At 50.5% G+C, this 20,734-nt stretch overlaps 9 protein-coding genes across 9 annotated transcripts; 3 read left to right on the top strand and 6 right to left on the bottom strand.

Moving 5' to 3' along the window:
* Nucleotides 1–1,019: 1,019 nt before the first annotated feature.
* EI90DRAFT_3035420 (uncharacterized protein) lies at nucleotides 1,020–1,560 on the bottom strand. Its single transcript, XM_039058614.1, has 2 exons — nucleotides 1,143–1,560; nucleotides 1,020–1,089 (listed from the first exon to the last, which is right to left on the bottom strand). The coding sequence occupies exon 1, from the start codon at nucleotides 1,372–1,374 to the stop codon at nucleotides 1,159–1,161; it is 216 nt and encodes a 71-aa protein (XP_038921755.1). The 5' UTR covers nucleotides 1,375–1,560; the 3' UTR covers nucleotides 1,020–1,089; nucleotides 1,143–1,158.
* Nucleotides 1,561–2,921: 1,361 nt separating this feature from the next.
* EI90DRAFT_2058423 (uncharacterized protein) lies at nucleotides 2,922–4,039 on the top strand. Its single transcript, XM_039052494.1, has 6 exons — nucleotides 2,922–2,952; nucleotides 3,010–3,095; nucleotides 3,150–3,257; nucleotides 3,308–3,477; nucleotides 3,535–3,725; nucleotides 3,785–4,039. The coding sequence occupies exons 2-6, from the start codon at nucleotides 3,033–3,035 to the stop codon at nucleotides 4,003–4,005; spliced, it is 753 nt and encodes a 250-aa protein (XP_038921754.1). The 5' UTR covers nucleotides 2,922–2,952; nucleotides 3,010–3,032; the 3' UTR covers nucleotides 4,006–4,039.
* A 712-nt stretch (nucleotides 4,040–4,751) lies between these two features.
* Nucleotides 4,752–6,173, bottom strand: EI90DRAFT_2057882 (fungal-specific transcription factor domain-containing protein). The gene is made up of 4 exons (XM_039052491.1): nucleotides 6,097–6,173; nucleotides 5,838–6,028; nucleotides 5,243–5,779; nucleotides 4,752–5,185 (listed from the first exon to the last, which is right to left on the bottom strand). The coding sequence occupies exons 2-4, from the start codon at nucleotides 5,976–5,978 to the stop codon at nucleotides 5,090–5,092; spliced, it is 774 nt and encodes a 257-aa protein (XP_038921753.1). The 5' UTR covers nucleotides 5,979–6,028; nucleotides 6,097–6,173; the 3' UTR covers nucleotides 4,752–5,089.
* Nucleotides 6,174–6,323: 150 nt separating this feature from the next.
* EI90DRAFT_2057960 (uncharacterized protein) lies at nucleotides 6,324–7,828 on the bottom strand. Its single transcript, XM_039052492.1, has 3 exons — nucleotides 7,733–7,828; nucleotides 7,616–7,676; nucleotides 6,324–7,537 (listed from the first exon to the last, which is right to left on the bottom strand). Exons 2-3 carry the CDS (start codon nucleotides 7,647–7,649, stop codon nucleotides 6,543–6,545), a joined length of 1,029 nt encoding a protein of 342 aa, XP_038921752.1. The 5' UTR covers nucleotides 7,650–7,676; nucleotides 7,733–7,828; the 3' UTR covers nucleotides 6,324–6,542.
* Nucleotides 7,829–8,583: 755 nt separating this feature from the next.
* EI90DRAFT_3035410 (uncharacterized protein) lies at nucleotides 8,584–10,482 on the bottom strand. Its single transcript, XM_039058613.1, has 5 exons — nucleotides 10,127–10,482; nucleotides 10,036–10,064; nucleotides 9,820–9,915; nucleotides 9,693–9,753; nucleotides 8,584–9,642 (listed from the first exon to the last, which is right to left on the bottom strand). Exons 1-5 carry the CDS (start codon nucleotides 10,203–10,205, stop codon nucleotides 9,050–9,052), a joined length of 858 nt encoding a protein of 285 aa, XP_038921751.1. The 5' UTR covers nucleotides 10,206–10,482; the 3' UTR covers nucleotides 8,584–9,049.
* Nucleotides 10,483–10,921: 439 nt separating this feature from the next.
* Nucleotides 10,922–13,150, bottom strand: EI90DRAFT_2057820 (uncharacterized protein). Its single transcript, XM_039052490.1, has 3 exons — nucleotides 11,935–13,150; nucleotides 11,357–11,878; nucleotides 10,922–11,304 (listed from the first exon to the last, which is right to left on the bottom strand). The coding sequence occupies exons 1-3, from the start codon at nucleotides 12,742–12,744 to the stop codon at nucleotides 11,188–11,190; spliced, it is 1,449 nt and encodes a 482-aa protein (XP_038921750.1). The 5' UTR covers nucleotides 12,745–13,150; the 3' UTR covers nucleotides 10,922–11,187.
* Nucleotides 13,151–15,997: 2,847 nt separating this feature from the next.
* Nucleotides 15,998–16,825, top strand: EI90DRAFT_3012270 (uncharacterized protein; the record flags this gene model as incomplete). Its single annotated transcript, XM_039056553.1, has 4 exons — nucleotides 15,998–16,199; nucleotides 16,347–16,446; nucleotides 16,522–16,629; nucleotides 16,684–16,825. The coding sequence occupies 4 exons, from the start codon at nucleotides 15,998–16,000 to the stop codon at nucleotides 16,823–16,825; spliced, it is 552 nt and encodes a 183-aa protein (XP_038921749.1).
* A 319-nt stretch (nucleotides 16,826–17,144) lies between these two features.
* Nucleotides 17,145–17,945, top strand: EI90DRAFT_3035397 (uncharacterized protein; the record flags this gene model as incomplete). Its single annotated transcript, XM_039058612.1, has 4 exons — nucleotides 17,145–17,523; nucleotides 17,544–17,586; nucleotides 17,615–17,699; nucleotides 17,817–17,945. The coding sequence occupies 3 exons, from the start codon at nucleotides 17,145–17,147 to the stop codon at nucleotides 17,697–17,699; spliced, it is 507 nt and encodes a 168-aa protein (XP_038921748.1). The 3' UTR covers nucleotides 17,817–17,945.
* A 1,357-nt stretch (nucleotides 17,946–19,302) lies between these two features.
* Nucleotides 19,303–20,573, bottom strand: EI90DRAFT_3035389 (fungal-specific transcription factor domain-containing protein). Its single transcript, XM_039058611.1, has 2 exons — nucleotides 20,263–20,573; nucleotides 19,303–20,211 (listed from the first exon to the last, which is right to left on the bottom strand). The coding sequence occupies exons 1-2, from the start codon at nucleotides 20,389–20,391 to the stop codon at nucleotides 19,690–19,692; spliced, it is 651 nt and encodes a 216-aa protein (XP_038921747.1). The 5' UTR covers nucleotides 20,392–20,573; the 3' UTR covers nucleotides 19,303–19,689.
* Between the last annotated feature and the right edge of the window lie 161 nt (nucleotides 20,574–20,734).

The raw sequence follows: 20,734 nt of genomic DNA, 5'->3' as shown, positions 1-20,734 counted from the left end.
AGCGCTCTTCATTGCGCCCTGCCTTCTCCGACATTAATGTGGACGCCTTCTTAAGTGAGCTTTCGCAAGTTCAATTGCGGAAGGTTTCGCGTGGAGGGTTAGATGAGTCTTTCTCATCCTCGGCTGGCTCTCTATCCGTGGATGGCTCCCAAACATCGGCCAATACCTCCTCCTCGTCTGTACTCTCCGGATTGGACCGCTCGCGACTACGGAAAACAGGGACCAATCCGGAGAATGGCTCTTTCGCCCTCAGCAGGACACGATCTTCGGATGACTCAATTACAAATGTCCCAGTGACCGAAGGTTCCGGAGTTTTACCCTACTCTTGGCGTTCTAGCGTCTTCGAAAAACTTAGAGCCAAACGGATTTTACACAGCGGTCAGGATGGGACCCGTGTACCGGACTTGGCAGCAGAGCCTCTTAGCTCCGCCAAAAAGCGGAAACGTGCTACGGATACCGGTTGTGAGCCTCAGAAGAACCTTCAAGCTAGCGAGAGGTCATCAAAAAAGTCCAAGCTAAATGCTACTCGGCTGCCTGAAGGTTTGTCCTTGGCTATGCGAGGGGAAACCACACTCATAGTTCCTCCCAGAGCCAGCCCGCGCAAAGCCACGTCGTGTTGTCTCCAACACGACGATCGCACTAGAGAATCATGAGCTAAATGAATCACATGGAGAATTGTCTCAATTGGGGGACGGAAGTGCAACTGCCAATGACGCCAATACCACCTCACCCAGCCGAGTCCGCACCATTAGCTTCGTCAAGAAAAGTCAGGGTCGGCCGAATATATCGTTTAAGAAAGCAGTCAGCCATAATTCCAACCTTCTGCATGCGTCTGCTGGCGACAACATCCCTGACAAACCGGCTCCCCAAAAGACATCTCAATGCCCAGACCAGGAAGCATCGAATGTTCGGAAACTGAGTGACCCGCTGCTCCACAATTTTACTCGCACAAATCGGATTTCAATTGGAACACCTAAGCACATTGGGATCGGAAATGGTGTCGTTCCGCAGCTTCCGACCTCAAAAATCATACCAATTCCCGAAAATAAGCCATCCGTGAAACGTGAAGATGACGATGAATCATCTGTCCTAACACTCGGGACACTTAGCACCATACCGGCACAAAATTCCGTAGCACACACCCATGTTGCATCTCCTTTAGACGCCGCAGTACGAACCGCACTTTCGCCAATACCACCCACACCTCGTCGGCCACGAGTAGCGCCCCGAAAACGTCGGCCAAACCCCAGCCCATTGGGATCGAGACGTGGGGGGACGAATGTGCCTGGACAACGGAAAGTCAGCGGTACGAGCAACGTCTCCAACGCATCGTCCATATATGTGAAAGAAGAAGATGGCGATTTGAACTCTCATCTCGTCGGCGTGTCAAGAACGGAACTGGTTGACAACCGTTCGGGAAGTTTGCAGCTGACCTTAGCGGATGAGATGAGTATTGCTCAGGATCCTCGCGAACCAGAGGATATCTTCGATGCTCCTGAGTATTCTGGCGTGGGTGCTGGGCCTCCGCTCGCAGAGGGGCGGAAAAGTGATAGATTTTCCATGGTTCATTTGTAGTCCTGTGTTGTTATCTTGACTCCGGCACTCACTGTCCCTAAGTTATTTTGTTGTATTACGTCGTTCTTAGGCCTTCCAGGCTTTGTTGTACCACCAATTTGGTTCATTGTCTGCTTCTGGATCCCGCAATTCATGTCAGATTGTTTTGCACAACCGGCCGGCCTCGCTCCGTTGCAATTGACCGTGACCATGTCTCTCTCACTCCCACATCCAGACTTGCTACTCTACCACCCCTGGTCCTTATTAACTCTACAGCGGCCAGGAGATGACAACTTGGGCGACCTCTCAGAGGTCGAGCCAAATCCCCATCTCCACCGATCAGCCCTCATCGAGTCTGGAGCGCGATCTGTTTGAGTTGCAGTGCACCATCCGATCAGCAAACCCGACCATAGTGCAATTTCTGAACTCAACGACAAGAGCCCGGGCTCAGCGCCACTATCATGCATTACCCCCTATCAGTGATTCCATTTAGGCAATCCGGCAGACCACACCCTCCGCCAAACTCGAGGCTTTTTCCCAGGTCCTGGTGTGCGACGCCAGGCATTGTATCCAGCAGTCAGGTCGCCGCCCGCTTGATTGGCCAGATCGTCTTTGCTAGACACCGTAGAGACCCAAAGAGCGGCCTCCACAGCCCGCCGAACCCAGAGGTCACTGTACTGTGTCGTAAAGGGGCTGAGTTTCCTTCGTGTATCCAGGCAACCACTGGTTCCAACACAAGCGATCTGACGAACTGCGTATCCGTCTTGCACTTTTGCCGCAGCACAACGTGTTGGCTTTCTAACTGGTCATTCGCCTCTTGCGACGCTCATACTTCTCCACAACTATACATGGCCCTGGCTCCGATGATAGGCGACCGCGCCTCCGAATGTCCCCGCCGAGGGACATTTCCACATACAGCTAAACATGCTTGTGGGACCAAATGCATACTCCCCAGTCCAGCAGTGTTGCAGCGGCTTCTCACATTGCGAACTCGTTATGGGTTGTTCTCAAGTTTTAGCCAGCTTGCATAAATGCAATAAAGTATTAGTTATACGCGAAATGCGTCTGCTGCAAAACGTCCTTCACCGTTGCGATCAAGGACTCGCCATAATAGCACCTAGACGCGACCCCGCCGAGCGGATGTGCTTCCCTGCCGCAAACGCTCGGTTTCGAGAAGGGCTGTACAAAGTATTGTGCATTTCTTCTCTTTCCAAATTGAAATGAGAGCGAGCGACCACTCTTCATTTGGTCAGACATGACTCCAGTCTCCTAGTCAGCGAGCATTTGAATGCTTCTCACTTGACCTTGTTGTGCACCCCTTTCCTTCTTACTCACCCATCCTTTCGATTGCTCTTAACCGGGTTCACTCAGCTTAAAGCTACCGCTCGGCCAGTCCATGTTATATAACGTTGCATAGTTCTATGGATATCCCGAGCTAACTTGCTTAACTCCAAGCCCAAAGAGTTTCTTTCGTCTCAATGATGAGTCGTGGATCGCCAAGGACCAAAGACGGGTGCTTTACGTGTAGAGTTCGCAGGAAGGTGCGATTCAGAGCCGTCCTGAGTGTCACTTCACGTGCATAACCTGATCGCAAGGCGTGCAAACAATACGCGGGTCATGACACACTTTCTTGCGAAGAATGCTTCAACCTCCGTCTCCAATGCATGAAAAGTTATGGACAAAGTCGACCCTCATGGTTGGCGGTGCGCATTATTGCCTCCCCGAAAGCGCCTCATATTGATACAAGTGATAGGAAAAGGACTATAGGAAAGAGATCGTCGTAAAGGCGATTGCCGAATGGACCAGAGACCCAAGAAATAAGTCAGGCGACCAATTCCTCAATCTTGAACGATTTGAATTTGCACCCCCCCCACCGACTGAACCTGTAGCTTCAAAAGCAATCCCCAATCTTGAACAATTTCAGTTCGCAAGATCCCCTCCGACGACCGCTCCAACAACTGAACCCGCAACTTCAAAAAGGCACCCGCATGCTGCATACTCGCGAAACAAACATATGCATTTTGAACCTCATCTGCCGGCAATTGGCAGGGGCCAGAGCTCCGATCCTTACCCAGGCTATGGCACTCCCCTCGTTAATGGGGGAGCTGCCGGACCCTTCACCGTGTTAACGGGGACTGGAAATTATCAACACATAGCATCACTCGTGCACCGTAAGCGAACCCAATCACTTTCTTCTCTTCGGCTCACGCGATTCTTCGTTGTACAACAGCGACGACAGTCGATTGCACCGAAGAGGTTGCTAGGCTCCAAGATGGTCAACCCCAACCCACGCGCGGCCCAAATGGACCGCTCTTACTGGATAATGGCTCATGGGGGGAACTTCCAGACTTCTACCCCGCGCACCTGCAAGGCCCTAACTATAGGCAAGAGGCCTATGGACAACAATATTATTTACCAAGAACACAGCCTGAATACTTCTACATTCAGTGAGGCCATCCCTGGTAGCTAGACCCTTTCATGCCCCGAGCACGTCCCATCCGGACTTCAGGGCTTGCTGTTCATTCGAGTTGCAAAAACGACAAGTAGCAATGCAGGTGCGGAGTTGCACACCATGTTTCCGGATACCTGTGCCAAATTCTAGTGCTGGTGTGTCCTATTTTGATGGTGCAGGTCGCCACAGACTCTGTATTTTTATGTTCGAAGATGAATGACAACTTGGGCCCAACCGGCCTCAAACAGAATCCACCCTCTAGAAGGGCAGAGCGTTTCATATCTACCATACAATACTTGAGACGGACCCAGTCTGAGCACACAGGCATTTCTCCCACAATGAACGTCAGCATCGCGTCAATGGGGTCGGCCCGGCAAAGAAGCCCATCACAATCGCGAGCTCCCTGCTATTAACCAGAAACAAAAAAAAAAAGTAACGAGACTGAGCCCAAATGAATCACCTGAACGAAACCCGAACATAGATACAGTAGCGCAAGGATGGCGTATTGCAAAGTTCAGGGAGAATCGAGACTTGGCCTTGATGTTCGTCTTTGAGCCAGAAAGAATCGCCAGGCATTGTTCCTCTCGAAGCCACAAGCTGCGAAAAAGTACAATTGATCTTTTGCAAGACCCTGGTTAACCGACTGCAGTGCAAGGATCGATTGGTAAATCAAGACACGCCAAATTAAAAATTTCTCACCAGTGACTTGTGGAATCATGGCCGGGAAGTAATCTGGGCGTCAATCAGTGCCAAATGCATCATTGTCACGAACATGCCAAAACCTTGCGGTAACAATGATTTAGCCGCGCGCCATTGAGTAGGCAGTGCTGTATTCATTGGGTACCAGATAGGGCGATGTAGACGATGTTCTGGGTAGCACGGAACATGATAGGAAAAAGTTTGCATTGAAAATGTTATACCATATATGCTACTCGTCATGGTTGACGGAGGGTCAGAGTGGGTTACGATTACATTCAGAGATTTGCCGAGCGGTGTTAATAGGGGTTTAGTCCATTGCTGTTGTCCTTTGAGAGAGAATATCGGGGATCCGGGCATTCGAAAGCATATCTTCCGCATAACTTATCATACCAGAAGGACGTGTCGCCTCATAACATGGCACCAATCAATCGGGACACGACGGTCCAAGTGCCTCCAGACTTCTTGCATTACAAGAAAAGCCTGAACGGAGGCCGGTCACTCCTAGTGTCAAACTGCGGAAAAGTGGCGCACACTCACATTCTGACCAATACCAGCACTGCCCCCCATGTTTAGCGATCGACAAAGCCGCACGCCCATAATGTTTCTCTGGTCTCCTGTGGACATGCATGCTGTCAGGAATAAAGGGATTCTCAAGCACTGGTCCATCTGCGATTCGGGGACATGGCAGTGAATGAAGCGTGCAGCGACGCTGGCCATTTCCATCGCTCCTTTGGGAAAAGGTGGCGGCCCAGGGACAATCGTCTGGAGATAAATGAGCGCACCTAAACGGTACGCTTCGGTGATGGTCGCAGTGGAAAGAGAAGACTCTTGGAGAATCGGTAGTGTGTAGGGATTATCCATGGATCGAGATGCGAAGGGCAATAACCCGTATAGGTTGCCCAGTAGACTTGGACAAATCACTGTAAATGGAACCCTTTGTGTTGACTGGGAGAAATACCGCATTTGAATCGTGTCCGCAATTTGGGATAGTACAGCGTTGTCAATACGGCCGCTGGATGTTTCCTGAAGTTTCGAGCATTGCAGCTCGGATATACGCGCAATGCCAAACATGACCTGGTGGTTTTTTATATCAGTATGATGGCGAGTGAGATGAACACTTTGGGGCACTCACTGAGTTTGAACAACCCATGACATTCTCTAATCGGAAAGGACATGCGGCCCCTTTTGATTCTCGTTTCTCAATCTCCAAGTAGATGTCGGAGAGGTAGGGAGCTTTATGTCGTGTTATTGAACCAAGAATATCCACCCACATCACTAACTCCCCAAGAATCTTCGGGCCCAACGGGGGTAAAGAACAGCTTTCTGCAGGGGTTTGAGAATACGGGTGCAGGTGAGTACCGGCGGATTTTCACGCGACGGAAATTACTTACCGGGGAGCGAACAGTAGAACGATCGAAACCACTCGCAAGCGACCTTCAAGTACCACTCCCAAGACCTAACTCCCCCTCCAAGAGATCAAATGCAATGCCTGGGAATTGTAGGATGTCCATCACTCCTTCCTCAGTTGCACTGAAGATCGAGACGTACCGAACATTGCCAACAACGCGTATGTCTCCTGGTCCACAGGCTGAGGGCCATGAGTAGTGCCGACGCTTTGACCCTGATCGTGTAAATTCCATTGCTGGGTGACAGCATGGATGACGTGGAGATCTGTGCTCCAGCCGGCCCTTTCAGGCAGCGAGTGTATGAAGGGCAACACTACGGCAAGTTCTTGAGCCAATCTGCCCATGTCTTGATACGAGGACTGTTCGTTCAGTGTGGTGAGGCAGAGCTGCTTGAAGTACGTCGTCAAACCTAGAAGTCAGGATAACATCAGTCACGCAGGCACGAAAAACGGAGCACGAAATGACGCACGATCATTGACAATCTGAGCGGGGGAGTGATCCAACCTCTGGTGTTGTGATGTCTTGGTTTGCTGTCCTATTGCTAAGGCGGTTTGGGGGATGTCCAGGAGGTGATCAGCGTAGTAACTAGGGGGCGAAGGAAATTGTGCGCGACTCGTCTGGACATGGCTCTGGGTTGCATCGCCATGCCCATCAAATACAGCAGGTTGCCCGTGTTGCGGTTCACAGGGAGTATCCCAAGCTGGTACACGTTGTACCCAATCCCGCACAGACACGTCAACATCAACGGTAAATCCACTCAGAAGCTGTGAAGCGCTATCGAAGAGTTCTGGTGTCTCAGTATACGCCCGATTTTCCATGGCACCTCCATTCACTGCTGTCGAATCGTCGGGATCATGGATAAATTCCCACATGTGCCATTGTTCCGGCTCGGTATTGTAGTCGGCCCCATTTTCCTGCATCAGCGCGGGTTTGTTGGATGATATAAGTGGTTCTGGAGATTTTGGGGTCATGAACAAACCATCGAGATCAGGATCCTGGAAGACACCTTGCCCGTGCAGCACGGCGCCCTGGGAAATCTCATCGTCAGTAGGGAAATCATGGCCTACGACAATGACTGAATGTGGAGGCCGTGCGGAATCTGCAGGATGGGCTGACTGATCCGATGAGGACGCACTGAGAAAAGACGGGGCTGGACTGTGAGAGTAGTTTTCACTTTGGGGAGTATCGGATGATTCGGTTGACGAGTGCTCGCCGGAGTCGGCGGTCAAGGCGGATGTTGGGGCAGGGGAGGAAGGGGCGGAGTCAATCTCTGAGGCTTTCGACCCTTTGTCCCACGTCGTGTCCTCAACGGCACTTCCAGATCCGGGAACAGTTGATCGAGATGAGGTGCTCGGTGTTTCTTCGCTCCTTTGTTCACAAGATGGGCGCCATGCATGTTTTTGGTAGTATCGTTCGAACGTTAAGACTACAAAGGAACAGTATGGTCAATGCCGTCAACGACTCGGAGGCATGTTGGGTCGAGATACACAGAACGATTGCTTACCTTTGTTATCTTTCGTGCTGATATGTCGTCTCATGGCCTTTCGTAGTTGTGGTTCATGTTTCTTATTAAGACACGACATCAGCTGCAGCCCTGACTATATACTCGAATCGGACGCACTCTGATCCAGTCTGGCCGCTCGTCTCCGTATCCTAGGCACTCCAATAAGAGACGTGTGCAATGGCCACAAGGGACGTTATCATGAGCTACCCCGTTACATTTCTGTGACGTTCATTATTACAACTGCAAGACCACAACTTGATACAGCGAGGAGAGGCCCTGCCCTTGCAAGAGCAGAGCTTGCGAGGCAGAGATTTCTCGTGGAAGGTCAGGATTCGACTTACCTTTCCTCTAAGACGGCAGTTATGACACCCTGCGGCTCAACGTCAGCATAGAAGGGACCCTGCAAAGCTTCGACTCGCCCACCTGTTCTTGTTCGTGTGCTTGGCGTTGGATAAGTTCTTGCGGGAACAACGTCCCTGCTCACTGTGCGAGCTGAGCGGAGGATGGGGGACATACCAGCTCGGGTAACTGGAGGGCGATGAAGGGGAGGGTGTAACGGGGAACATGATTGCACCCTCCTTATCAATTGCCAGCAGCGCTTCACAACCCGTTAAAGAGGATATTCCCTTTTTGGGGATATGAATTCGAACAAGTAAAACTACCCATACCGTTAAGGGCAACAGCTGTCACCTGTATTACAGATGGTTGGTCTTGCCGATAAAAGACCATTGAAGTCTAATGGTCCAAAAACAGAGATTTGCCACCTGTAGGTCATGAGATTCCACTTGCGAAGCTGTGAAGTGCATCAAGACCCACAGGGATGAGCGCTTATTCCATACTGAATCCACGGAACACTGAGTGTCCTGCAAGGGCATGAGTATTTCGAACTGGCGGACCTTGTTCACCATTCTAAGCAAAATCGATCCCACAATCACTATTTAGCGGCTGCTGTACATATTGAGCCCCTACTCGTTTCCCAGCAATGAATAGGATCAGCACGAAAAATCGTGGGCCGCGTTCTACGTCGGGTTTTTTCTGTTCCGAGGCACACTTCACAGACACAAATCTCCCATTGGGCCGTGTCTTCCTTTGTTCTCAAATGAGGTGCAGTGCAGAGGTACATCAGTTGTACATAATTTATTCGCTCAAGGATGAAGCGAAACCAAAATCTAGGCCCCATGAATCGGCAGATGTCCATTATACCAGAGATAGAAATAAAAAGTCGACGCATTCAGGCACCCTCGCGCATCATTGTGGTTAGACGAATAGCAAGGAGAAGGGGTGACATATAAAGGGGAGGAAGTGCGGGAAGAAGCGGTGACTCTGGGTGCCTGAACCAGAGTGGTGAAGGAGCATCCCTGCACGATGCACAGCAAAGGCACGGAGTCCCACGCCCCCACACCACTAAATTACTGGACAAACGTCACAGATCGGTTAATAGAAGAGTGATTGGACCATCGATGGTGGCCCTCTGTTGCTGGAAGCCACCTTTAGTAAAGTGTCTCTGGTGGTGGTGCGGCTACTCTGGGATGGGTGCCTCGCTCCTTCCGTACGACTGGCGAATCGAATGTCGCTCATGTGACGTCCCTGGAGGCGAGTCTGGAGGCGAATAGCAGATCGGACTTGTGAATGGGTTACAGCACCACCCTCTCCTTGGCACCTTGTCCGTTCGGCTCGGTGAATAACTGTCGGCTCAGGGGAAGGGGAGGGAGAAGGGCGATAAAGCAAATAAGACACTTCCCCCCAGATCCTGGGAGGAATGGGATCATAATGGAACTTGAATTCATTAAGTTCGAGCGTAGTCTCGTTCTCGACAGTCGTCGTCGAGAAATCAGGGATTGTGGGACTAGGGTGCCAATCGGCTCGATCGGCGGGTGTTGTTGCTATATGCACCGGTGACGATGAAGCTGTACTGCCATCATCGGCATCATTTCCGTTATCGGAGGAGATCGTCACATGGGTATCCGATTTGGGTGAGGCAAAATATGGGAACCAGCCCTTCGGGAAAAATGATTCTAAGGACAACACTAAAGGGCCAGTCATCAGAAAGAAGAGTTAACGGGGAGGGTTCTCCCACCTTCGGAGGCCATTTCAGCAATGTGGTCCCTTAGCAATGCACGTATTTTAGTCTTGTTATCCTAGAAGGGGAAACGACTCATTGGTTAGAATCACTGTAACGCAGGAAAAAAATAGGGGTGATTCACCCTGAGCCATGAAGGAATTTCCTTTCCAAACCCCAAACATGGGACATTCAACCGCAAACATGTAGGACACGGCCCGAACCAATCTCCGTCGCATTTCTGTGAGAAGGGCAGGAATAGGATGGTGGGGGGAGACAACAGCATACGTAGAATGAGTTAATGGCAAAACAGTTATGTTCAATTTGCGGTTTGCAGGAATGAAGAAGAGGCCTTGCTTGCCTTTGCGCGTGTTCTACAAGTGAAGCAACCTTGTCACATCCATGAGCGTCGTGATGCATTGAAGAAGGGGCCAACGACTAGCAGGACGTACCAGTCTTGTTCCTCAAAGGTGAGGGGCTCAGCGTAAGAGGCACCTGTGAGCTTTGGGAAGTCGACGAGAGCCGTGCCATGAAAACAAGTGGTGAGTGAGCGGATTTGAGGAGGAAGGAGGTAAAGTCTCCAAGTGTGGAACGCGTCGATGGTGAGAGGCTTTAGGCTTAGGCGCAGGGGCCGTTGCCAAATCTGTTCATTCGCTCTACTCAGTCACGTAAGAGGAAGGGGAGAGCGAGAGGACCCGTAGTCATCAACGTCACTGGAAAGAGAAGGGATCCTGAGGTGACCGCGGGGGGGTCCTGTTTACATTCCATCATTTCGCCTGCACAGCTTGTTTGCGCGTCAAAAGTCAGTCACGTGGCGTCAATTATCCGGAAGCGCTCGGTGCTGACCGATTGATTTAATTATAATCAAATTGATAAATTCCCACGTTCATCTCAACGGGCGCAATAAAGTTGCTTGAAGCGAGAAAGCTCAGAAACGTACCACCTCAGCTCAACCCGGGCGGAAAAGATGAGCGTGAGTAGGGATTGGTGCAGGTGTATGTATTAATTCAGCTTTTCTTCTCGCTCTCTCTCTCTCTTTTTTTGTTGCAACGCACTTTTGTGACAGGGCAAGATTATGGTCAACGTCATTTTCAGCACAGCTTTTCCCATAGCGACTAGCTTTCCACTAATGGAGCAAATTCAGAAACTACGCGAGGTGTTTCCTATTCGCCCTCATCTGCGTGCATGATGAGACATTTACCAAGAGGGCGGCCAAATTCAATTACATACATATGTGATTTTCGACTGGTATCATGCGATACCAGACGTCTATATATACAGGCTTACCAGAAGAGCGAATTGCGGAATTGCGGAAACACGATACTAGGGAATAAATAACGAGACGGAATACTATAGAAACGTGTCGCGGAAATTGGGCGGAAGAACCCAACGATAACCCTATGAACGTGAAGATCAAACAACTAATTCCCAGAAAAAGTGTAGTGAAGAACCGGATGACTTCATACATGCGGAAGGTAAAGACCAAATATTGCGGTAAAATCTATTAGATTTTTCACCAAGATAACATTGAGCAATCATGACCAATGGCATCTGCCCAACATACGTTGGACAAATGAGCGAGCCCCCCTGCTTCCCTCAGGGCATGCAGGCGAGAAATGGCATTCAGGATCTACCGGGCGAGGGTCAGCTCCGTTAGAGAAGGGATAGACCAAGTGACTCACCTCGCTTAGTCTACTTTTGGCCACTGTGTCTCCTTTTAGAGAAAGGACGTTATGGCATTCCGCAACACGCTGTTCATGAACGGAACTGGCCATGGCAGACATCACAAAGCAAGGGAACAGCACACGTTTCCCAAAATCTTCGCTGAAAGTGGGTAATCGAGGAACACGGTCGGAAAACGTGTCGAGCAACGCGTTGACCGAGAGAGAAACGGTTTCAGCGAGAGGCGAGGGAGATATGACGGAAACAAGGAAGAGCATGGATGTGAGGAGGTAAAGATCTGATAATGTAGATCTTGTATCTGCCAATTCGAAAAGATTGAGTGGGGATTGTCGCCCCTGGTGGATCGTTGCCAACAGCAGTCCACCATGAACCATAGTCTCCGCGGCACCATGAGAACCGAAGTAGCAGAGATGGATGGACCGTGCCCGACGGTCAAGTTCCATTACATCCAGTGTCCCAGCCTCTGCTTGCTCATATTTCCACTGAGCAAGGGACGCAATCTCTGCAATACTGAACAATATCTACAAGGAAATGTTAGAATGTTCTCGGAGAACCATTTGAGAAAACGTCAACGTACATTGTTGTCAGGTCCGCCTAGAATAGCTGCGAGGGAAAATAAAGCAGCTTCGCCACGACGTTCACGAGTAGTAAAGAGTGTATACAAATTTCTCCATCTTGGCGCCTTCATCTTCAATGCACCGTCGATAATATCGTTCACGAGGGTAAGCGCATCCTCTTCGCTGATGGTGATACCGATGTGTGGATACAATTTCGGGTCCCAATGAGGGTCTTTGTCCTTCTCGGGACTGTCATCGATAGGAAAGGAGGGTGGAAACGTGATAGACGAGACAGTCGTAGAACAATCAGAGACCGTTCGAGCGGTGTGAAGCGTGGAGAGACGTTGAGCTCGAGCATTGCGGGACGCGTTGGATTCGATATGGGGAAGGTTTTTGGGGCGCAAGCGAGTTGTAAACACGCTCGGCCGCCGCACTAATAGAATGCCAAGCCGACGATGCCCCATCTTGATTGGGAAGGAAGGACGTTCGAATGACGAAGGGGAAGGGGCTCGCAAATATGTCGTCGAGGATTTAGATCGTGGAGAACGAATTCCCTTAATCGCAGGGAAAGAACACAAGCCGTCGCAGAGAATATCTCTACTGTGGCAACGCGTGCCCATACGTTTCCGACGAGCGACGATGCGAAAAGAAGATGTTACCCGGGAGGGGTGTGACGTGGCCCAATAATTGGTACTCTTTCTCATAGGAGCCTCTCGAAAGTGTCCAATGTCGCATAAACGAGTTGCGCAAGGCTTGAAGGGGGCTTTGGAAATCTCAACGATCGTAGGGAGGTGTGAGGTTCCAAGGTGAAGTGCAGTAGCCAGAGGCATCGGGCAGGTTCAATGCAAATACAGTTGGCCTTGACCGAACGAACGCTGAGGAGGGGGGAGGAACGGGTCGGGGATCCATGAGACCGAATCTTAAGTCGAGTTTGCAGGACTTCAGTTGAGCTATTTGTGGCGGCTGTGCGTTGTGGCAGTGCGCGCCGGTGCTGCCTCTGTCCAACACACACGTAAGGAGCTAGGTGCCTGGACTAGAGCAACCGGTTCCAAGACCAATTTGGCTAGTGTAGACGGCTTCCTTGCGCCATATCAGTAGTACTAAAGGCGCAATCGTGCTTCATGCTTCACATTTGTCTTTGGGTCGAAAGATTGGTTGTCCAAATCTTTCCCATCGCCGCTCTCGCTTACAAGCAAAATGACTCGCCAACTTCTCCAGCTTCTCTCCATTTAGACTCATCGCCGCCCGATATGATTTATTTTTGCCCTGAGTGAATCTCACTCAGTGACCAGTGCTACCGATGTTGCGCAGCCTTTCGCGAAACACGAGGCCTGCTCCACCTGCGCGCACGTATGCATCCTATATTCATCCGCTGCGTCAAACTGCCACGAATTCAGTATGTCGTGCCACGCCCCAAACTGGTGTGCTTACATAGGTGGCTCAAATGTCTCACATTTCAACCATCTACCCCTCATCCCTGACCGCAGTAAACCTGGAGAATCAGCATATCTAAGCGTTGCAGTTTAGCGAGCGGTGGATTTCCACTTGTGGTAGTCTTTCTCGCATCACGAAAAGTCGTTGTTCCCTTCTGTCGGCCAGCCATCCTCCTGAAGCTTGTCTATCATCCATCAGTTCCTTTGTCACATGTGAGCCGATCTCACTGTGGATCCTGACCTAAAATAAACGATGGACTTATTCAATCAAGAGGTCACATGGGATATATGCTCGCTTAACCGTGGAAACGTTCGATCGCTCTTTGAAAATTTTCAGTACAGCTGTTTTACTGATCTTAACGAAGAGGCTATCTGATGCCTCTTTGGTCGATCTTGTTGTCAATTCTTCTCGTTTTTCAAAGATGTGGACTTCAACCCACTGCATCTCTCGTCCGAATGGGCATTTGTAACCATTCAAACTCGGGTAAGCATTAGTAATCATCGTTTCAGCTAAACACCTCACCGAATGGCGGAAGCTTTGAACTTCGAACCATGAAATTTCCGCAAGGAAGCGCAGCGACAGCCGCTATTAATGATTTGACTGGATTTGAAAGGTGCCATTTCAGGACTGGTAGAAGCGCATTTGAAGAACTTTTCCCCAGAATCCTGTGTTGGTAACAACGCACTCGATTTCAAGGCCCCTGAGGACGTTGCATCAAACACGGGTAACAAGCCCATCAGGCTTGCATGGGAGACGTGAAGCGAGACTCTGTTGCACTGCAGCTCAAGTCATTGTACAATACTGAACCGCCAATCACAAGCCGACTTCGGCTTTCATTCGTCCTTCAATATGCGGGGTCACTTAAATGAACCCCATTCGTACGAATAGATCTGCGTCTATATTATTTTTCAGTGAAACAAAAGCGTCGCATGCTGTTCTGAACATACATATGCCCCGCCCTGCACAGCGTGATCGATCCCCCCAGACAGCGTCACAGGGGCACTTCATACGGCCTGAGTTTTGGTCTTTGCGAATTGCGCTCACGTCAGCGATTGTACTACATTATGCCATAACCGAGCTTGAGGGTCATCTTCGCGCCCGGGCATATGGCGGGCATATCCCCACTGAGCCGCTAATCATCGAACCGCAACCTGAAGGCAGATCCCTCACTTTCGGTTATTTCAGCGGCTACGATTACCTCAGGCTTTGGATGCCTTTGTTCACGCCTTTGTACTTATGACATTCATATATTGTTAACAAATGCAATATGCCTGCAGTGGGAGTCGGTACAAACGCTCGATCCTTTAATTGGCTACGTGATCCGATGTCAATTCAGATCATTATGTAATGATAATTAGACGAGTTTCAAGTTTCTCGCTCTGCTGGAATGCCGGGTGACCCTGCACTGCGTAGTCATCGTGTAAAAACACGTTCCTCCCCGGCCTATCTGATTTGCTATGGATAACAAGCGAGTTGGCAAGCTCCGTTTACTCAATAGGTGGATCATCATGCCGCCAAGCGCAGGGCCTGGCCAAGGCCGCTGTCAGGTGAAGCGGAGTGTGGTCAGGGGTTCACACATGGGACAAGGTTGTTCGGTTTCTTCGTAACCCCTGCCCCTGGTACTCATTCGAGTAGCCAGGTCGACCGCCTAGAATCACGATTAGAACTCTCTAGAGAGTAGTCGCTGCAGACACCACATTCCGCGACAATATCACAGCCAAGATGAACAGGTCTGGCTATGCGGCACCAGAGAAGATAATTACACCATGCCATGATGAATTCTACCGGCAGCTTGTTAATTCCCCGGTAACGCGTCACGTCAGTGCGGGCACCTCGAAATTGTTCTTGAGGATATCCCATGCCTCAGCCTTGGCGATTTCGGCATACGCAATCACCAGATGGGCTCAGTCACATCGCCATCGACGCATTGCTACGGATCCAGAACGGCGAGGGTGTCCGTCGGATTGACTTCCTAAGAGGAAACATCCAAACACCATGACCCTCAGCGCAACACCATGGCAGCTTACAGCGAAGCAATTGGTGTAGCGAGTGTGCGGGGTGCTGAATGTCTTCGCGAAGTCGAGCATCCAACGCAACCAGCCAGCACCTGGATGTATGTAGTCAACGCAGGCGTCGTCACACAGCCACTCGAACCCCGTTCTCAAGTGTTGAGGGAAATATTAGTTATGTACCATTCTTATCCCAGACATTTTATGAGAGGGAGAATGACTATGATCAAAGTAATGAACGTCGTGAACGAGTTCGTAAAGCGGTGATGAACAATGTTGATATCATGACGTGGCCGCTCTATGAGCGCTGAGTGCCGTCACGGCTTGTTCGTACAACTACAACCCTCATCTCCCAAGCTCAAACCATCCCAAAGCATCTTCAAATAATCATCTGAGCCTCTGGCATGGTTTGCCACTCGGCATGGCTGTTAGTTGGCCCTGGCTCTTCACCCTGTTCGTACTCGCCGGTACAACAGTAACTGTATTGGGCCCACAATAGCGTAGAAATAGGGCTGCAGCACAGCTGAGGCGTTATCGACTAGGCAGCCCATAAAATATTCGAAGTGTTCGGCAGAATCAAAATGGACGGCGTTCAGTCGAATGAAGCTGCAGCTTTGCGAGCAGTTACGGAGGTGCTGCTATGGTCGTTGTGCCCTACGACGTATTCCTTAAGCGCCTGCCTTCGTCGAAAATGCGGGAGATGGACTTGGATGCAGGAATCGTCAGTGATTCCGATGCTAGGTTGTCTCATCTTGCGAACTACTGCGAGACTTGCGTGCGCTCCGTTGCTTCCGGCTCCCAGCACTCATGTCGCCTGATTGTTCCTGATCGTCGACGAGTTGGTCAGCAAACGGATTTTCAAATGACGTGCGGCTTCCCTTCTCCGCATCTCTTGGCGCAGATACAGAGCACCCCTTTATTTCAATAATTGGCATGCACTTTTCCTACTGCCAAGCTTAATTATGCTGGTGCCGATCTTTCCTTTTCAGACCTCGCCGTGCGTTCTACTGGCCCGGGTGACAGGCTGTTGGGTCTTGTTCGAGTATTTTCATGGCGGGCTATCCTCAATATCTCTTTGGTCAAAGTCAGGTTCTGCCCATGTGGCGCACATGCCCGCAAGCTAGCGCGTCAATCTCTCTAGCAGCACATGTGTTAACCCTCTAGCCCAGATACGGGTACAAAGTATGGTCCATCAGGGACAAGCATGCAGTGGGGAGCTGCCCGCGGGGTATTACATATTGCTCGCTCCTCATCTCATACTGTGGCTACCGAGTAAGTATGAGCTGTGTCGTCCTCCCCATCCTCATACGTATTATACAATACCAGCAGTGAGACGGAGGGTGGCGATAAGGGGGAGCAATTTTACGTACAAGTGGCTCGCGCCAAGTCCAACATGATGAAATGTTCGCGCAAGAGCTTTCTATCTGCTAGCGGTCCCAAGCTTCTGGTTCAAGGACCTCCTTGCTAATTCCCTCGACGGAAGTGTCGCTCCGCACACCTCACGTTCTTTTTCAAATTAATCACTTGACTGCTGGAGCGTGGGGATCCTGCGCGCGCACCCGACTGAGCGCAATGAAAAAACCTGTCGTATCGTTCAATAGGTTTGCTCGGCGCGCAGAAGCGCACACGCGCTAGCGGGCGGACCAAGTCATCCTCGGGCGGGAATGGTTCCCAAGAAATTATACGTCCCGAATAACGTCCATCCTGTCATGCCCTTCTTTTGAGACACGTTTGTGATTTTCTTAATGCCTGGATCGTGCGTACGCACTTTGGCCAAGCATTACCAAATGCTTTGCAAAATCCGCACGTTCCCGATAGTCCAAGCCCTTTCCGGCTCTCATGCCCCTTTTCTCAGCTTCCGCGACAGTTATTTTGTTGTCTCTCCCAAGAGATGGCGTCGGGCTAGCACACTATTGGAAGGATCCCCCCTCCGCAATACTCGTGAACATGAGTGCTACCCTGAGACGAATCTGGCTAAGTGCCTTCTGTTCCGCTCCCTTGTCAGGTGGGCTCAGTCGGTGGGCCAGGTCATCTCATCGCAGATCAGGGTCAATTACGAGATGACAGGAGGATGCGATGAACCAGTGTTCGCAAACGCGAAGAACCAGCGAATGGGAATCTCGCCTCAACCGAAATTGTTCCATGGCCGTGGAATTTACACACACGGTTAATGAGGAGCCTCCTAGGAGAGCTCGTCAAGCTGGGCCCAAGGCAATACCGCAGGGTTCAGTCTGGAAATCCGATGATTTCCAAACAGGGAAAACGTGCGGCGAGCTGTCATGGATGGTACAAAACAGGGAGAAGCTCAACCCTCTTTATCGGTGAAGGTGGAGCGCCATTGATAAGGATAAGAAGCCAGGGATATTGCTCAACCTGTCAATGCAAACGTTAGTGCCTAGCCCATTGCTCAAAACCCATGCACGGTTGACCATATACCAACCACATGTTCCTGATCATAGTAGCAGCTGAATGGCATGCGGCGTTCTCTGCTTTAGCTGCGTGCCTGTTGATACTATGACTTGTACCACTTCGGCTAAAGGCAAGGTGAATCAGGCACCGCATCTGCGCACATGTCCACACAGTTGGCAGCCTGACCCAGTTTCACATACTTGGTGTTATTAATGCGGTATGACTACTCTGTCCGCAAATATGCTCACAGAAGGAGGTCCATCAGGGACTATCATACTGTGGAGGCTTTTGCCTATGAATTACAACCGCCATAACGAATCGCAGCTACCGAGTACAGTATGAGCTGCAGCACTTCTTTCCCTATTGCGTATTCCGGACCAATATCCGCGGTGAGGCGAGGGTGGAAATATACGTATGTACATCGACGGATCCATCGTATCCAACACAGCAAGATGCTATGCAGAGATCCTCTGGATCTTCCTGGCCTGTAGCTCCGACTCCCTGGATCAAGACTCAGCATCAGCAATGCGCACACCTCGTCTTCCGGGATTTTAAACCGACTACTTGGTCACCTCCGCTTTCCTGGGCATGGAGATTCGGCGCGCGTCTCTATAGCTCAACGCGATAAGGTCTTTCTGATGCACCGTCTAAAGTGTGTCACCTTGCGCAGCAACATAACCCGCGCACAGCAATCTATTGAGGATTGCGACACCTCTTGTGCTGCCAATACCTTTCTACCGCGTTCTGTTGTCACTCCCAGACATATTTATGATTCTTCTTGGCGTCTGGGCTGTGCATTGTCCAATTCTCAGCGCCATCTTCGTCCTCGCGGCCACGCCGCGCGCGCACGATGGCGCATGGCTCCATACGTGGGGCCCCGCGGTTAAATCAAATGCTGTGCAAAACCCGCGCGGTTTTTTTGGTGGTCAAGATCTTTCCACCCCTTTCTCAGCCCGTACCAGATTGGTACCCACCCCAAGAGATAGTGTCAAATCAAGACGCCTATGTTGCAGGCAATTTTATTATGGTGCTGAGACATTCACACGCCTGTGTGCGGAACTGATCAATCCTAACAGAGACTGGTGTCCGTGTCCACCACCGACACTGTTCGTCCTTTCCGATAGGAATCTTTGATATGATTCCCCCCCCCTCCCCGGCTAAGTGATATTGATGAAAAATCAATTGTGAATGCGAATCGGTGCACCCATCACTGAGATCTTTCCCCACGCGCGTTTACTATTGGCACTTCGCTGTATTCGAATATAAAGGACTACTACAGACTATAAAGGCAAGTACAGTGAATACAGAAGAAAGTGTCGGTATTAAGGTAAATTCGATTCAGTCAGTTCTGCTTGCAATCCAAGCCCCAGTTCAGCCATTCGATGGCAGAACTTGGAAGCACGGAAGAAAAGGAGTGGTACCATACTAGGGAGAAATGCCCCAACGTAGAAGGCCACTTCTAGTAGCGCAACCATCTGAAACAGCATCGTTTGCACGGGGATCGAGCACGAAAAAGGAGAGACTCACCGTCTAAGGGCTGAAGTCACACAGTCAGAGGACACAAAGAAAGGTAGATCACAACAAAGATAGTCCGAAAGAAAAAGAACAGTAATTACGAAAGAAAGAAGCCACACGGGGTGAGGTGCTGTGTTTCTGAGGGGAGAGAGGGGATGATTCAGGGATCGAAGGCACTACGTGCTTCTGCGCTCTGTTAAGTCTCATATCCAAAGGAGATTACAAACGGGGATCCCAGGCCCCTGCATGTTTCTAAGGAACGCATCGCGCCAAGTGACGGGAGGGATATCCCGGCTACCTGCTCCGTCGACCCTAGGATGAGTCTCGCGCATATTCCCTAGGACCGAGGCGAGGTCCGCTATCTGGAATACGGAGACGACAATGAGCGATCTGCTCTTGGGAACATCCTCAACTCACCTCCGTAGCTTCGCTGCAGGAGTTGATTCTCAAGAATAAGAGGCATTGCTCCACTTGTGGCATAAGTTCCGGAGTTGCCATACACGCGGCGACGAAGATCGGGAACTTCAAAAGCTTTTGCTCGTGTTCTCCAATAACCTCCCAATGAGTATTCAAGTGTCGGCATAGTTTGTCAACCAATGTGTAGACTTTGGACAATACCGAATAAGCACGAGGTGCACCCGACACCACCGTCGCTAGATAGACATGGGCTGCTAGCATGTATAGCTCAGATATCTTGACAACGAAGTAGGACAAGGAAACCCAAGAACCACCGTTGTTAACGAAGACGGGATAAGCTGGTCCATAGTCCTCGCTCGTGGTTTGGAATCGCTCCAGAAAATCGGGGCACAAGAGTGACATCTCGATACGTTTCGCCATGTCATAGAGAGTAAACCTGTCTAGTCTGGATGAATCCTCGTTTTCCCTCTTCCATTCCGCCAACGCCGAGATCTCTGCGATGGCTAGGATGGGCTGAAAGGAATTCAGGTGAGATGCGGTAAGGGCGACACGATCACGACTAACCTCATTCGCCACGCCAATGACGCGATCAAACCGGATCGAGTTGTAGAAATGGAGGGAAGCGTACCTGTATGCACCCAACAAGAATGGATTCGACAGTGTTGGTACTGAAGCGAGGATGTCATTCGCCATCCACTCATGATCGGTATGTTCAATCGCAATCTCCTCGGTGGCGGCGGGTAGAATTGAGAAGTATGGACGACTAACGTCACGGTGAGCAGCATTGAGGGCCTGCTGCAGATTGCAGAGGCCTTGGGGGACGCATTGGGGGTTGGTGCGGGTTTCTGATGGTATTCCCGTTACGTGAATGAGATGATTGGAAAGCAAGGCAAAATAACGAGCAGGAAATCCGAGATGGCCTCCATTGGAGAGTTGAAAGACATCGAAGGGGTGGATCGGGATGTGGGGGAGACGATTCATCCCCTGTGCAAAAGGAGGATGGACAACGGTATTTGTGCTTTGGGCCACAACGTTA

The sequence above is a fragment of the Cantharellus anzutake genome (genome assembly GCF_015039405.1).
Source record: "Cantharellus anzutake strain C23 chromosome Unknown EI90scaffold_5, whole genome shotgun sequence".
NCBI classification, from domain to species: Eukaryota; Fungi; Basidiomycota; class Agaricomycetes; order Cantharellales; family Hydnaceae; genus Cantharellus; species Cantharellus anzutake.
Note: the sequence above shows the minus strand (reverse complement) of the source record. Positions and strands in the feature narration are given on the sequence as shown.